Source organism: Astatotilapia calliptera, chromosome 15 (assembly GCF_964374335.1).
Source record: "Astatotilapia calliptera chromosome 15, fAstCal68.1, whole genome shotgun sequence".
NCBI classification, from domain to species: domain Eukaryota; kingdom Metazoa; phylum Chordata; class Actinopteri; order Cichliformes; family Cichlidae; genus Astatotilapia; species Astatotilapia calliptera.
In genome coordinates, this window is record NC_137436.1 from 18,506,944 (window position 1) to 18,524,245 (window position 17,302).

General features: G+C 41.9%; 1 protein-coding gene across 1 annotated transcript; it reads left to right on the plus strand.

Moving 5' to 3' along the window:
• Nucleotides 1-996: 996 nt before the first annotated feature.
• tfap2d (transcription factor AP-2 delta (activating enhancer binding protein 2 delta)) lies at nucleotides 997-15,245 on the plus strand. Its single transcript, XM_026143395.2, has 8 exons — nucleotides 997-1,318; nucleotides 1,999-2,517; nucleotides 5,415-5,475; nucleotides 9,609-9,774; nucleotides 11,285-11,403; nucleotides 11,527-11,668; nucleotides 12,481-12,594; nucleotides 13,799-15,245. The coding sequence occupies exons 1-8, from the start codon at nucleotides 1,280-1,282 to the stop codon at nucleotides 14,013-14,015; spliced, it is 1,377 nt and encodes a 458-aa protein (XP_025999180.2). The 5' UTR covers nucleotides 997-1,279; the 3' UTR covers nucleotides 14,016-15,245.
• Nucleotides 15,246-17,302: the final 2,057 nt, after the last annotated feature.

A 17,302-nucleotide genomic window follows, 5' to 3' on the forward strand; every position in this document is an offset into this window, starting at 1 on the left:
CGAGGCTGACCGACTGACCGAAAAAGACATAATAATAATAATAATAATAATAATAATAATAATAATAATAATAATAATAATAATAATAATAATAATAATAATAATAACGTACATGCACACACCTAACATTTATACAGTGCTAATATCAGATATGAAAAACGTTGGTTTGTTATCACAAAGCAGACCCCCCCCCCCCTTCCCCCTAAAGAAAGAAAAGAAAAGATATGGAATGGGAATGAAACCCTTCAAAGGCAGTTTTTCATGCAAAAGCAAAAACAAAACAAAAAATAAATAAATGTAAATAATGATAATCATAATAATAATAACTAGACCTCCTCCTTCGATTTAATCCAGTCCTTAAGCACGTGAAAGTAAATAACTAAAGCGATAATTAGCAATAGTGGAAAATATTTTAAATTGGTGTATACATTTATAAAGTCTGTGAGAGCTTATTTCTCTCTGTGTGCATGAAATAAATTTGCACTGAAACCCGCATTTAAATTGTGCCATAAAAACAGCATGAGAGCAGCAAACGATGGTAATTCATCTAAAAACATTTGATGCATGCAGAAAGCGCCGAAAACCTGCCGTTTCATAATTATCCCCCCTGTTAAAGCTCGCTAAATTCATTACAAGTTTGCTGCAAGAACAGAAGAAAATCTCATATATTTTTTTCTACGCCCATTCCGTTCTTAAATCAAAAATAGCTTTAAAATATGTCAAAGCAAACTTACATTTCTGTTGAAAAATCCGCACATTTTTGTTTGTAAAATGACTTAGCCAATGTGGATAAAAAAAATATTAAAAATGATAATAATAATAATAATAACCCGACGAAACCGAGCAGAAGACCTCGTGAAAACACAAACGGGTCAAAAAGGAAAAGGTCCACAAAAAGCGTAGAAAATGTTGAAAGAAGCACTTGGTTCCTTATTAAGGCGAAGATACAATATTTATTCCGTGTCTCCTGGGATGCTCCGCTCCGTCTATTGTCCTCCCATTCCTCAGTGCTGATGCTTAATTTTCAAAACTTCTATATTACCAAGGGACCTACGACATCAGCCGAGAAATACCCTGCAAGTACAAAATCCGTGAGCCAGCCCCGTCCGTGCAGAGGGGAGACGCTCGCGTTCCGCCAGCTTTCTACCGTTACCGAGAGCACGCGAGGGGGGACTTTTCCATTTCTCTCGCTTTTTGGGGATTTTAAGGCATTTTTATTATTATTCGATCCGGCCAGAAAGGAGAGGAAAAAAATACGGGTTACTTTGGAGAAAGCACAATGTCAGCGACCTTCCCCGGACTTGTCCACGACGCAGAGGTAAGGGTCGTTTATTTACTTTACAGATCTTAATTTGTGAAATTACAGCAGGTGTGTGGTGGAATAAGTACTGTTTGGTTTGAAGGGAGTTACAGAAGCATTTCGAAATAGCGTCTGCTCGCAGGGAGTCTCTAAGTGGAATATAATTTATCGCAAGGATATTAAAGAGATAAAAGTATGCATGGAAGGAGAAATGAATCGGTGCAGCTCCCGGTAAAAACGAGGCTTTTTTATTACTAGTGTGTGGAAGCAAAGGGGGCTCGTGTGTGTGAGCCGGTAACGGCGTGATTAGGACATTTTAGGGCGGAACACTCCGCTGTGTCTCACTCTGCTTACCTCCCATCCACAATGAGCGAGAGAGCTGGGACAGTAAATTTGCCAGCAGCTCGGTAATAATAATAATATATAACAGCACGCCTTTTAAAACGCTGCGAGGAGAGTGACAGGCATGCCAAAGGGAGGAAGAAAAAAATACCGATGGCTCCTGTTGCCGCGCGTTCGTTCCCCTCCCGGGCGTGTGGAAATGACATCTCCTTCAGGTGGTTTAAAGTGGGGGGGAAAAAGCGCTTTGAGTGTGTGAGTTGTGTTTTTGAGTGTGTTTGGGAGGCAGAGAGAGGAGACACCGGCTGATGCTAAATGACACGGCTCATATATTTCCCCGTCTCTTTATTATCTTGTAGATACGTCACGACGGATCAAACAGCTACCGGCTCATGCAGCTCGGCTGCCTGGAGTCCGTGGCCAACTCCTCGGTCGCCTACTCCTCCTCCTCCCCGCTCACCTACCCGGCACCGGCGGGGACGGAGTTTGCCTCACCCTATTTCTCGGCCAACCACCAGTACACGCCCCTCCACCACCAGTCCTTCCACTACGAGTTCCAGCATTCCCACCCGGCCGTGGCCCCGGAGGCCTACGGCCTGAACTCGCTGCACTCGGGCCAGTACTACCAGCAGATCCACCACGGAGAGCCCGCCGACTTCATCAATCTGCACAACGCGCGCTCGGCCCTCAAGTCCTCGTGCCTGGACGAGCAGCAGCGGCGCGAGCTGGGCTGCCTCGACGCTTACCGGCGCCATGACCTGTCGCTGATGACGTCACACGGCTCACAGGCCTACGGCGTCGGTATGCACCACCCGGACCAGAGGCTGCTGCCCGCCGCCGGCCTGGGCCTCCCTCCGCCTGCGGCGGACGACCTGCAGGTACCGGTGGCCTCCATACCTCTCTTTCTACACTCTCTTCTCCACACGGCTCGAACACGTTATTGTGCCCCCTTCCTTCGGCTTCGCTTCTCCGGTTTATTAAGTCTGCTCCATATAGGATAGCCGACAATAGGATACAGAAGGGCAACAGCCCGTCTTAGTTGTCACAAGACCCAGTGCCCCAGTATCTCTGCCCCACTGGCCTACTATTGAAAAACTTTACCCCCCTTTTGTAGCACAGCAATCCCAAAATATTGAACAGAAAGACAGCGCCAGATGTCTGTCTGTCTGCCTGTCTGCCTCATCTGTCTGTTGTCTATGACACTCACAAAGCTGCACTGGTCTGTAGTTATCCCCATCCAACGACTCTGTCCTACTTTCTTTTCTTTCTTTTTTTTTTTGTAAGTCATAATGGATATCATCTTGAGATAAGTTTGGTGCCAAAGCAAACGTGACTATAACAGGCTAAGTAAATGTCAAGTCCACACGGCACAGTGCCTCTGAAAAGCAAGCCTGTTTCTAAAGGTTAATTGACTGGCAGTCTATACAATCCCATTGTGAAATCCGCCCTTTATTTTTCCACAAACACACGTGACCCATATTTTACATAATTCTTTTCGATGTAAAGAAATGGTCGAGATGAAAATGGATTCGCACGGTTCTTGAGCGTGTGTGTGTGTGACAGAGAGAGAGAAAGAGAGAGAGAGAGGTCGAGTGTGTGTGTGTGTGTCCGGCTGTCTGTTGAGGCAAAGAAAAGCCGCTGGTTGCTCTATTCTCCGGTAAAGGGCGGATTAACGGATCGGGATTCAGGGCACAATGGCCTGCTCGAGCACCATAAAGCACCGTAGTTTATCCAATTACCGACTTAACGTCAATCAACTTTGTTACTTATGCAGCGACATCTGAGCTGCTTCAAACGCGGCTCTAGTTAAACACAATTTAACACAGTGGCACATAATTTCAGTCGCGTTAACTATTTACCACCTCTACTCGAGCTTTTATCGACGCATTTACGAGGTATATTTAGGCATACAGTGCTTTTTTTTAGTGCTACAATATTTATAAAGCATTTAATTTTAAGGAATAAAAATATAAAATGTTATATATTTTTAATATATTTATAGATGTATAAATGTATATTTGTTAATAAATAATATGGGGTGTGGCAATATAACCCAGGGATTATTCTAAGTCTTCAAATAGGAGCTTATAGATATACATTTATAGTGCAGCCTGTTTTTTTTAAAAATATTTTTTTAAATAAAGACTTCTACATATGATTTAATACATTTTAATTTACTGATAATTGCAACATATTTTTGCGTAACATTTTTCATATTTTATTTTATTTATTTTATTTCACTTTATGCACGCTCGTTAATGCAAATATTAGATTTATTTCGAGATTTTTTTTAAAGGCTTAACAGGTTTGACCATTTTTTTTACGCTAAGAAAGAAACGGCTCGTGAACCTGAGCTTACACGAGGCGGATGTATGGACGGAACAGATGCGCCTATGGTCTCGTGCAGCCCGGTCGCATCTTTGAGCGGGTTAAAGAGATTTTCATGCTCAACAAAAGCAGCTGCCACACCTTTCTACCGTCACTAAGCTAATTCATGCAAGACCTCTGCGTTTTGTATATTGATTTTATAATCACTTTAGCTTCGGAATAGAAGAAAAGAAACAGAGCAGGAGCTGGTTAAGAAGGAGCAACAACAAGCTCTCTTTCCCAGTTAATTTTAATCGGGGGCTTCTGCGTGGGCCAGGCCTAGAGGCTCACGCGGGGGGATTAAGCATTTTCTGAATAAAAAAGCGCGTGTTCTCCTTTCTTGATGACATTGTTGATAGCACGCGAGTCTGATCTGCATCTTGAAAAATGGCGGAGGTAACAGGTTTTCGTGCACGTAGGCCTACATATATGTTGAAGCCTGGTTGCTTATGTGTACACAGACACTGATGCCCCAACAGGTTGGTGGTGGCTGCAGTAAATTCTGCAAACCTTTTGCTCATTTTTGAGTCTGCGTGAGTTGTGCTGTCCTCGGTTATAGCCTGAAGCCTTTCAAATTAAGCTCGTTTCTGGGTAAGCCGTGAGCTGCATGCTTTATTTCGCTGTGCCCTCAATTTTACTCAAAGCCTGCTAAGTGATGTACACTTTCTAACAAAAAGGCTTCCAACACTAGAAAACTGCTCAAAGGGCGTGCAACAGGGGCCAGTGTTTGGACTCAGTAAGGTGCTTTCCCCCCCTCCCAAGCTCTTTCTGCTGTGAACTTTGCGGTGCTTTGAAGGAGTTTTAATTGTATAGATGTGGTGGTTTTCAACCTGTGGGTCGCGGCATTCCAAAGAGGTCAGAGGATAAATCTGCAGGGCCCTAATATGGAAGAATTAAAGACACCTGGAAACCTTCAAAATTCATTTAAAAGGGGCGAGTCATTTAAAACTACAAGAATGCATCATTTTTATCCATTATAGGATTGAGGCACTGATCTATGTCTGCACGGGCACAGAGAAGCTTTATGGTGTTACTTTCAAACCTGACATTTCACTTAGATTTGTATTCTTTGTTTGCATTGTATATGGATCTTGAATATACATAAAACCGAGCAACATATGCCCAGTGTTTGTTGTCACAGTTTTATTTATTCTGATATACTCCCGTGACTGCATGAGTTTGGCTTTTAGTGTGTGGCTGCAAGTGAAAAGAAGGGGAAAATGGGGATTCACGTCCTGGATGTCCTAAAGAATGACTTCACCGCATACGGAGAAAAAAAGAAACAAACCGCACTAATTGTTGCTGCATCTGAAGCCTGGCAGCTGGGAAGCTCCAGCGGTGTACAAAAAGAATCTGGTTAAAGTGATTTCACCTCCCCGCTCGTCCTAATGAGTGCGTGTCTCCGCAGGGCTCCGTGGAAGCGCAGTGTGGGCTCGTGCTGAACGGCCAAGGGGGCGTCATCCGGAGAGGTAAGGCCCCCGTTTATTCTCTGCTGCGGTTGTTGTTATTGTTGCTGCTGCTGCTGTACCGGAGGCCGTGAACACTCACGGGCTCGACACGACAAGACAGCGAGCAGACAGACAAACAGGCGGAACACTCCTCTCTTGTCTGCTGTCAACACGCTGCAGCAGGAACGGCCCCGATTTGTCACCTATTTAAACAGCAGCGCCGTACAGGCGCAGAGGCAGTGCTCCCCACTTCCAGAATGTCACTCAACACCCACGTTTTTTTAAACACCAGTCATACCAAACCTTGGCTTTGAGATTGGCGACATGATTAAAATGTGATGACTTATATTTCTAGTGTACTGATACAGTTACTTATAGGCCTTGTACTTAAACGCGCATTTGACACATGCCCTCTCACACTAAAGTTACGCCAGAAGCTTTTATTTTGAAGTCAGACGTGTGGGTAATATTTTATAAGACTGACGGCGTGCGTTTGTTTTCATGTAATAATAATATTATATGCTATTAATTTAATATTCATGGTTGAGTTATCATAAATTCAGTGTCGATTTTTGTTAAAGAAAAATGGCGCAGACGTCTATATGAAAGCAGATTTAAATAATCAATATTATTACAATAGAGAAATATTGTTACAAGTGAGTAAGATTTGGGTTTAATTTAACAACACAATTCTGTATCCTCTTAATGTTTACAAATGTGTACGTTTATAGTAATTTGAAAATATTTTTGGCCAGAAAGTAACCTAGTATTTAATAGTTTCGCAGCTGCATTTGTGGACTTTTTTTTAAATTTAAAAGTAAATGTTTTTGTGGGATACAAAGAAGAGCAGTCAAGTTTGTGTGTCTGTAATGCAGCTGCTGTTTTTATGTGTTAGCACCTGTGTGTTTAATCTGGCACAGCAACCAAAGATGTGGCGGCTAAGGTTAGCTTTTCCAAGGGGAAGCTGTGGATGTGTTCCCCGGCCTTTTTCTTTCTTTAATTTTTTTTAGAGGGGACTGTGTGCAATTTTCCACACTGAGAGGAAAGGCTCTGTCTCGGGTTTAATTTTTCATCAGCTCTGCCTAGGTGTTGGGGCTTTTCTCTCGGATTGACGCGGGAATCCCTTCGCTATCACTTTCGGTTAATGGTGCGCCGTATTTGGCCCTGAGCTCAGCCGCTGCAACCATCAGAACCAATAATCTTTGCTTTACCTCCCGCTCCCGTATCGATAGCTTCTCTCGCCTCGGGCGGACGCTTTGATATGCTAATGCCGAGCGGGGCCCCGGATTCAGCCGAGATCATATTAATGTTGTTCTTTCTGACTGCGGCTTTGGCGGCATGAATATTCACATAACCTTTTTCAAAAGAAAATCACTCAAGAAATGCGGATCCTACTTAGGAGGAGTCGTCTGTGTTTTTAATCACCCTGCTATCCCTTTTCCAGTTCAGTTCTAACAGCAGCTTCACAGATCAAGCCGATCTGTCAGACGCGCGCCCCCGCTACCACATCCCGTGCACGCACAACCCTCTCTTCTGTCAAGACATTGGCGGGCTTTTTTGGGGGGAGCTATAAACATTGTTGTTAAAATATGAGGAGAATGGCATTTGGCCCTTGTCTCTTTTTCTTTAATTTTCGTGGCAAACTCGTAAAAGGCGCTTGATTCCGCGTGTGATCCCGCCCGCCGCTCGCGCCGCAGCCCGAGGCTACTCTCCGTTGCTTAAATACCGTTATCGCCTCTGGGCCCGCGCGCTCCACTGACTGCACTACCGGCAATAGCTCTTTTCGATTGCCCTTGGCAACATAAAATACAAACTACTTTGAATCAAAACATTTTTAGGGGAATTAATATGATGTGAACCCGCGGCTTTCAGAGACGCGCGCCCCTGTCAGAGCGCGTGAGTCTGACAGACAGGTTTGCCCGGTTTGTGTCACTTATGGAGACACGGGCAAGCCGGACCGCGCGCGCGCGCATATAAACACACGCGCACGCACACACCGGGGCTCAGGCTTAACCAAAAGTATCAATCGATTCCCTCGACCTGCAACCGTCCATTTTTTGACAGCCTGAGTGAAACACAGGTCCCATACAGTCTTGTACAAAGTGGTGCCCGCTGGAGTACAACAGGCTTTTGTTTCCACACCATTATGATGTTACAGTTGTGCTGTGGGCATGAGTCGCTGTCCAGGTGCTGGAATGAAAGGTGCTAGCCGCTGTCCATGGTGCTCAGACCGGATGACATGTTTTTGAGGCTGCATGTCTAACCTCAACCCTTCCTGTGGCCAGAAAATGATGCGAATCTAGCACATTTCAGCAGATTGTGAATAATAGATTCTGAGAGCAGAAATATGGGTTACAGCTGGTCATATATGAGGCTTAGTTGGTGGCCAAATTGTGCCCTAAAAAAAGAGAGTGAGAGAGATTGGCGTGTGCAGCCAATCTTCGCCTGCAGCATTGTTCTCTTCGGCCTAAATGGCATCCTTTTTTCTCCATTTCATCATATCCAGCACGCCTTAATAACAACGCGACACACCCTGCTGTTAGATTTGATAATGAGGCAGATGAATAATAGAATATAGCCTACAGTACATCAGACAGAAACCTTGCGTTTCGGCTGCTTGGGACTTTATTTCAAGTGAAAGTTTAATAACGATAGGCCCACTCAGAACAGTCGATAAATTCCAGGAGGATCCAGTAACACTGATTCAGACGCAATTAATAATGTGAAAGGGCCTTCACTACACAACCAAAATCATTTATTCACACTTTCAGGAGCCTCAAGTACACAATGAAATCAACATGGTAGTTGGTGGTGGATGATTTAAAGAAGGTTTTGTTTCCCCCCTCTTGCAGAAACACCATATTATTGTTACATAGAGAGAACCATTGGGCTGAAGCAGGCATATAAATATATGTACACAGTAATAAAAGCATTTAATATTTAACTAGTGAGGAGGGCTGAAAGACACATATTGATTGTGGAGAATGAAGATGCTCGATTATTATAGGGATTAATTTTTGATTTAATAATATTTACACATATATTGCATTTACATTTAAACAGATAGGGAAGCTGTAGAAGATGGACAATTTTCTTGGATGATACACCTTCTTAATATAACGACTAAGCAAATTCAGCTAATTTATGGGAATAAATTTTAAAAAACTGTATGGAAAAAAATAGGCTTAATCTTTAATGTATGTCTGACGTGATGGGAAAAAACTGTCTCAAACAAAATGGTTTTATCATCATATGAAAGACCTTCCAAATCATTCACCCTGATGCAAACTGTTATTATTAACCAATAACTGGACAATAGAGTTCCTGTTTGATGTGTGCACAGTTCACCCAGTTGGTTTTTATTCTTTGTATCACATCTTGAAATGTGGGATTCTTTGAAATCAGAACCAAGGAGACCTCATGCAAAGTGTGTACACAGCTGAAACCACCCTCTATGAACAAAGGTGCAAAATATTCTGTGCAGTTCTCCCTGAGGTAGCATTCAGCGAAAGCTTTATCCAGTGAAACTTTTCCACAGAAAAAAACACATTTGTATGATTTCCAACCAAGCAGACATTTCAATCTGTCATTTGAGCAACGCTGATCCAAATACTCAGTGAATGCTTGCTGGTTTATACTTTTGTGCACTCTTTTCTGTCACCAAAATGTTCATATGTTTTCTGAAACAAGATTTTTTTTTCCAAGGTCCAACTTCATTTTTAATAAATGCATTTTTTAAGTATCTTGTTGCTTTTTGATGAAATATGACTTGATGCATTATTACTGTAAAAACTAACATTTTTGTTGCAGAACTTAAAGAGCAAATCTTGTATTGATACTTTATTAAGCAGTAATGTACTATTAACACGACTATAAAATCTTGCAGTTCAGTGACAGACATTGGTGTAGCATTCAGATCTTGGATCAGTTTTTTGGGGGGGCATTTTGCTTGTTTTTTCTGTTTTGACAGAATAAAGCATTAAATGTGCATTATACAAAGCTGTTGCCTTCATTAGAACATTTTGTGCAACCTTCTTACAACACTGAATAGCAAAAAGTAGCCTAAATTTGGCAAACTAGTCCTTTCAAACCTTTACAGTGATGCTGCTTTTTCTTGCACCTTGTTGTAACAAGCTTCCTGTCTCTGTGTGCAGGGGGAACATGTGTGGTGAATCCTACAGATTTGTTCTGCTCGGTACCCGGTCGGCTTTCGCTGCTCAGTTCCACCTCAAAGTACAAAGTCACCATCGCTGAAGTGAAAAGAAGACTGTCCCCGCCAGAGTGCCTCAATGCTTCCTTACTGGGCGGCATACTGCGTAGGTCAGTATGATGCACATACAGGATATTAGTCTGACAACATGCCTAAGCTTCATCACAGCGTCTCTAAATATAACTACACTGATTAAAGAGAGTATATTGATGTATCGGTTTGAAGACAAATCAGACTTATCAACTGTTTTGAGAGTTCGCTTAGTGCGGCTGAAGTTTCTGTGTCATCTTACTGCAACATTATGGATCTATATGCTGCTATGACAGAGCTGCTTACAGCTCTAAAGAACTTCAAACTCATTAAGAGTCTAAGCCTAAAATATCCTCTCACAAATAAATCCTGAATCCACTGTGACCACTGGCCAGTGCCTTGATGAGTTTCAGGCATTCATCAGATTCTGATATCTAGTTCTGAAGTATCACTTTACAGGTTAATCAGTATCATCTCCAGAGAGCGAGAAACCCAAATTTCAAATGTGTTTAATCAGTAGCAGGGTTGTTAACGGCTTCATTTGGCAGATTAGAGCAATTTCTAAAAAAACAAAAAACAAAAACATTTTGACATACTTGTGGTGTAAAAACATCTGAAAAATCCTAATGTCTCTTTTGGTGCATCCACACACTGTTAAATTCTAGCAGCATGTAATGATATTGGAGTAAGGAGGTGAGTGTGATGGATGGGGACTTTGAAAGTGAAAAAAAAATTTTTTTTTAAGTGTAAATCTGGCTGGTGAGCATTGGAGAGCGCTGGCTGAATCTTTGTAGCCCTCAGATGAAACAGAGGATATATAGCAGCGCCCACAAAGACTATTGTAGGCGAATGAGGGCCGGGGCTGCACGCGCCGCCATGCCCAGGGAGCCAGAGGGAGGCGAGACCAGGCCAAAGCATGCCAGGATCAGAGGAACCAGAGGAAAGCAAGAGTTGCCAGCGCTGTATTATTGATGAGGTGGAGAGAAAGGGAAGGGGGAAAGAGGAACGAGCAAGCACAGAGAATATGGCTGGTCCTACAAGATGAGGAATCAACAAAGTAAAATAAAATAAGATAAATGTGCAAATAGCTACTGTTGATCCTCGTGTGAAGAATATAAACTGCAAATCTCTAACAGATGAGTATCTGGAATGTGTTTAATCATGTTGTGTCATTTAATAATAATCACTTCACAAAGAACAACAGAAATGTGCAGAAAGTTGTCTCGAGTGGAACTGCAGGTTTAAAGTTTTATGGCAGAGGAAGGAAGCACATATGCTTTAAAAAAATTACATAAAAGACTGAGGAAGCTTTGTGCCTCTGCCTTAACCTTATGGCTTTGTCACATCAAAACAAATCCATATTCTTGCCTTGTTTCTTGTGAGACTTAATTAAGCACATCCTTTTCAGTAGAACAAGGAGTTCACATTAATTTGATTGTACCTTAGTTCTATGAAAAATGACTGGCTGATCGATGCTGCTTCTGCTCCTGCTGCTGTGCTCCATATATTCAGTCTTTTGGGGTCTTGTATAATTCAGTTGCTTGACTTTGTAGGATATGTGATGCATAGTTCTTTACTATATGTTTCCAGAGCAAAGTCTAAGAATGGAGGCCGGTGTCTTCGTGAGAAATTAGACCGTTTAGGGCTCAACCTACCAGCAGGACGGAGGAAAGCCGCCAACGTAACGCTGCTCACCTCCCTGGTGGAAGGTAAGTAACCTTCCTGCACATTTTTTTTTTGTCATTTTCAATTTATATTGCACCACATTAATTTCATAATACAGTTTAATTGTTGTCTCATCAGTCTTTTTTCCCTCTTTTGTTTTCTTTCAGGTGAGGCGCTCCACCTGGCGAGGGACTTTGGCTACACCTGTGAGACAGAGTTTCCCAGTAAGGCAGTGGGTGAACATTTGGCGAGGCAGCACAGTGAGCCGAAAGAAACCAGCGCGCGCAAGAAGATGGTCCTGGCTACAAAGTGAGTGAAACACATGCAACGTACAGACACACACTAAAAGAAGATGGCAAGAAACAAAAAACCTTTGCTACTGCGTGGTCACACAGAATAGGTTTTATTTTGAAATTCTGGAAATGTGAATGTTTCTGAGTGATCAGGTTTCAGTTAATGTTTGTCTGTTGTTTAAGGCATGGACAGATCTCTCCCTGTCAAATGTCAGGGAGAGATAAATTTTACTTAAACACTTATATTCCTATTTACAGCCATTACCAGCCATTACAATCCTTTGATTTAAGAAAATCTTTCAGAAAAATGATTAACAAGTAAATATAATAATAACAGTAGGTAAGCTTTGGTGTGACTTCTTGCTCAAACTGTTGTAAACTCCTTCACCTTACAGCAGTTTCCTGCATGGAACACCTACTGTATGTGGAAAATATTGTGTTACCACATTTAAGGGGTTAGCGCTTATATTTATATAATTGCAAGAGCTTTATTTGTAGTTCCTTCTTACAGTATAAAACTGTATTCTGAATATGCTGAAGGGGAAATAAAACTCCCACTCTTTTCCAGATAAGTTGATTTTGTTCCAATAAAATCAGCCCAAGAGTTGCTATAATGCTAACTGAAATGCAAAAAGACAAGACCAGAAAATGCTGCGTGGTGCAGAATCTTTGGTATCATGTTAGGAAAAACAATGAACCAGTGGAAGTAACTTAAATCTGCATGTGGGTGGATCCAAAATGATGAGGGTGAGTGCAGAAAAGGGAGAAAATGTGATGGTTTTGTTGGAGACAGATGGTAAACCCTCAGTCCCTCCTTCTGTCCGTCAGGCAAATCTGTAAGGAGTTCCAGGACTTATTGAGCCAAGATCGCTCTCCTCTGGGCTCATCCAGACCAACACCAATCTTGGACCTGGACATCCAGAGACACCTCACACACTTCAGGTAACACGTGTGACACGCATAAGAAAATAATGGAGCGTTTCCTTTCTTTTCCCTTAAGGATGTTGCCAATCTTGAGTCACTCTCGGCACTAAATCTACTGAGCGAAGACAGTTTTCTTGCAGAGCCTCGCTCTGTGTTTTCCCACTGACCTCTCTGCCATTTTAGAAAGATGCAGCTGTGCAGTTTGATATTTGGCACAATTGACAGAGGAGGAGGAAACAGCGCCTTGTTAGCAGAAATGTCACATCTATGGCGTCATCATTTGCAGAATATACAACATCTTATCAGACCTCTGAAGGGAGCTGTACTGTAGACTGCTGGGCAGAGAACCAGGATGTGAGCTCAGTGGTAGAAATAAAGTGACAGATTGAACAACAACATCCTTCTGCCAACTTAAGGGTCTGAGCTCAAGGACGAGCAGCTATTTAGCTCTGGACAAACCGGCATGATGATCTGATAGGACAGATGAAATGATATCAGACTTAAAAACTGATTCTTAAAAAGCGTTTCAATGCATATTTTACCTTGTATCATAATCCTGCAATTTTGTAGCGCTTTTAAATTTGTGATGTCACGAATGTTCAGATTCTGATGACTGACTTTGAAAAGAGAGTTTATTTCAAATAAACTACAAAAACACTGTTGGCTAGGACTATCACTACACTACAAATATCAAATACAGATATGGGGACATGATATGACTTTTAGCCAGTATGTCTAATGTTTTTTTTTTCAAACAGTCTCTTTCAAAAGTGATAAAAGCCTAAAGTGAATTTGATTAAGACATCACCAGCAGTTCAACAGCCAAGATTAGAATAACCTTAGACAAGAACGACAACAACAATCTTTTGTGAAATTTCCTAATCGGCAAAGCTCTAATTTGTATTTCATAGTTTAAGCTGGACAGCGTTCAGGCCTTTGCTAAAACAGGAGCAGAAACTCTGTGTTTCCCAGTAAACTGCTGTGGAAACAGATCATCGCAGAGCATCACAGAGAGGCTTTTCTGACAGACTAAAGAAACTTCATTCAGAGGTTTTGAAGCTCCATAATGCAGGAGGAAGGTTTCACCGCAGGTGTGAGAAAATCTGAGTCACTTCAGCTGTTAGTGTCATACAAACTCCCCAACAGCTCCACTGATTCATTTAACCTTCACTTCTTTGGTTTGTCATTGCTCTAATAATCATTTCCCTCTCTTCCCATGCAGTCTGATCACTCACGGGTTTGGCACGCCGGCGGTCTGTGCAGCTCTCAGCACCTTCCAGACAGTGCTGAGCGAGATGCTCAACTACCTGGACAAAACCTCGAGTGGGAAAACGAGCGGAGCCGGCGACCAACAGATCAACAACAGCTCGGAAAAGACGCAGCTCCGGAAAACAGCCGAGCCCCAGAGCAAAGACGGGAAAACAGAAAAGACTGAGTAGCCCCCACCCACCCAGTCCCCGTGCCTTGGAGCGCTGCATTTAGAAGTGTGCGTGCGTGAGTGTGTGTGAACGCGTGCACTCTGAAAGGGGATCTGTTATTTCCCATGCATTGCTGTATCTTCTTTGGGACAATTCCTATTTATTGTTATTTATTTATCTTATGTTGACATGTAACACTAACTGAACTGTCCCAAGCAAGACATCCTGATGTGTGAGCGAAAGCAACGCATCCAGTGTAAATGTGCGTGCGTGCGCGTGTGCGTGTCGTGACAAAGAGGAGCCTTGCCATGGAGATGGCTGTGACTCATCTAGTACTTTATTTCTTTATTTATTAATTCTCAAAACAGGAGGTAAACAACACAGTTTCCCAGGACAGGTTGGGGGGATACATATTTAACACACACACACACACACACACACACACACACACACACACACACACTCAGGGTTTGTAGGGATGTAATCTAAATCCAGTTAATTCAGGTGTGGATACTCTGCAAAAGTACAAAACCTGGAGCTGTTTTTTTTCCCTCTGAAGAATCATTTAATGTGTTTTTATTTAAACAATAAGAGATATCAAACACACGAGTTACAGTTTTGCTTTTTGTGCAATTTCCATCTGACTGAAATAAAATAATTGAATCTCCCAGACATCCTCAACAACAGAAAACTGAATGCAGCTTTGACCCAAACCCTGATGCACACATACAGACAGACTTTAACACCACACACACACTCACACAGCCACACCCCCTTCACCTGTATGAGCACTTGAACAATGCCAAGCAGACATTTTTTTTTTCATTTTTACACCGTACAATCAGTGCCATAACAGCCTGTATGTTTACCACGCGGATGAAAGACGAAGAGAGTGTTTCTGGACGTGACACTGATGGAAGCCACTGCCCGGGGTGGGCTTCACTGCGCTGTGTGTGAGTGGGAATGTGATAAAGAGAGTGAAAGCGAGAGAGAAGGATCCAACTCAGCCATTTTGTAAAAGGTAACTTTGCAGTTGCCAGCATTACTCTTCCCTGTGCATGTCTATCTTTGTACACTCCCCAGATCGCAAGTTTAGCCGACACGAGCTCTCTGACTCGCTCATGAACATTTGTAAAGATATATATAAATATTTAAATTACTTTTCTTGTAGGCTTTCAACAATATATATGTTAAATCCCTACCTTCTAAAATGCTGGTGTTCAATAAAGACAGTTGCTACGTGTTCTACAATTTACCTTTATATGTCCTGCACAAACACACGCACACACCGATGCACACGCTCCACATACAAAACATACAGAAGGAGGCGACAGAGCAAGTACAGACTAAAGTGAGGCAGCCTAGATCAAAGCAGCCAGAGTGAATTATCCATACGAGTTCATAGTGTTAAAATTATTGAAAGCCAGGGTTCCTCTCTAATGTTGCGAGAAAAGGCTCTACCTACAGAAAAAGTTCAAAAGCCTCCTTTGTGTTCACGAGCATGTGTGCTTTCTTTGTTTGAGCGACTTCTGTCAGGTTTTCTGTTTATTTATATTTCAAAAAAATAAATATATCTAATGATAAAACAGAGAGGAGCAGCTGCCTGCTGGCGTCTCCATCCGGGCTCTGCAGGTTCTGTTTACTTTTTAATATTCCATTCATTTGAAAGGAGGTCACGTTCGCTGCATAACACAAAAATACATAATCAGACAGGATGCATTTACAGTGATGCCTGCACCGGTTTGTCACCCTGAATCAGTGCAAGCAAAGCCTCAGGTGGGAAAGTAATGGTGGCTAAGAGAGATGTAAAGGAAGGAAGTGACACGGGAGCAGAATATCAGTATATTCCCAGGATTGCTGTTATTGTTCAGCCTGGTATTTGACAGATGGCGTTATCATCCAAATCCAAATGCGTGCAGTCGGTGTTTTGTGTCTACAACCCCTGAGCTTTAAAGGTTAACTAAAATTGTTTAGAAATCAAGGGTGTTTTTAAACCACTAAATGAAGATATACGCACAATACAAAAGCAGCAGTAAGCGAGGAGGAATAACTACCAAAATATTTGAGCTGGAATTACAAAAGCGTATATAATAAACACAGTTCTAGATATTTTAGGGAACCACTTGACGTAACACGACTGAGTTAAATCCACAAACCATTTCTTTATTTCTGGGTTTCAGTGATCGTGTGCAGTGCGGTGGAGGTGGGGGTATGGTTAATGGTGACAAAAGACTAACCCAGTCCTCCGACAACTCAAAAGACAGCAGCAAGGCAAACTTTCAAATCACTATCAAGTAATTCTTACAACATTTTATGTTGGAGCTGAACGTCAATTACTTTGTTGTCAGCAGGCAGACAGTCAACTGTCAAAAATTCTGATTATCCTAAATGAAAGATGCAAAACTGCCTCCTTGTTTCCAGCCTCAAAGTTCTGTAGCTTTCCTGCGATTTTCTATCAAAACTGGAGTGTTTTTAGCAACCTAGATTGGACAAAACAAGCATATTTAAAGATTTAATAAACAGAAACCCACACTGGTGGTAAATCCACTACAAAAGCTGAAGCCACATTTTCACTTTGTGTTTCTATTGTTGCTTTAAAGAGTCTGTCACAAGTAGCAGAAGAGCAGCTTTCATGGCGTTGATCTAAAATCCTCTTTTATAATCGGTTCTGAAATGCTTCATTATGTCAGACTGGAGATGGGATAAAACTGCACATACAACAATATTGTGAATAATCTTCTATCTTATACAAAGTTAACTCATATGCTGGCTATTTATTTGTCAACAGGAGACAGAAGACAAATAACATGATAGCACTTTTAGTAGATATTGCAAGAAAAAAAAATCAATATTATGGATTCTTTGGGCCACGATTATTATGTTGCAAAAATCTTTTATCGAGGTGGCTGATGGCACCTGCCAAACAGAAGACTGATTTGAAAGTTGATCTGATGAGAGAGCCCGAGTTTACCGCTGCTTTAAGAGTTAAATGAGTACATGAGGGTTCAAATTTGATTTGAGACATTTTCCTGACATTTAATAAGCTACAGACACATCACAGATCCTACTGTCTTGTTTTTGGAGTGACATGTTTCAGTTGTTTTCAATCTCAGCAACATCAGGAACATCAGTCACGTAAGCAGCTGATACAGAAGAATCAGTGTGATATAAAATCAGACTCATGGCAGTGTGTACAAAGGTGTAAGAGGGAAATGTCTATGAAACAAAGCCGGTTTCTGAACTGGTTCTTTGATGTTTGCTGCAGCTCATCTGAGGGACAGAAGTATATACTATATGCACCTACACAC

Excerpts from the sequence above, each read along its gene's own strand:
- tfap2d (XM_026143395.2), top strand. The coding sequence starts at position 1,280 with ATGTCAGCGACCTTCCCCGGACTTGTCCACGACGCAGAG. Across the intron at positions 1,319-1,998 it reads GACTTGTCCACGACGCAGAG|ATACGTCACGACGGATCAAA; the intron begins GTAAGGGTCGTT and ends ATTATCTTGTAG. Across the intron at positions 12,595-13,798 it reads AGACACCTCACACACTTCAG|TCTGATCACTCACGGGTTTG; the intron begins GTAACACGTGTG and ends CTTCCCATGCAG.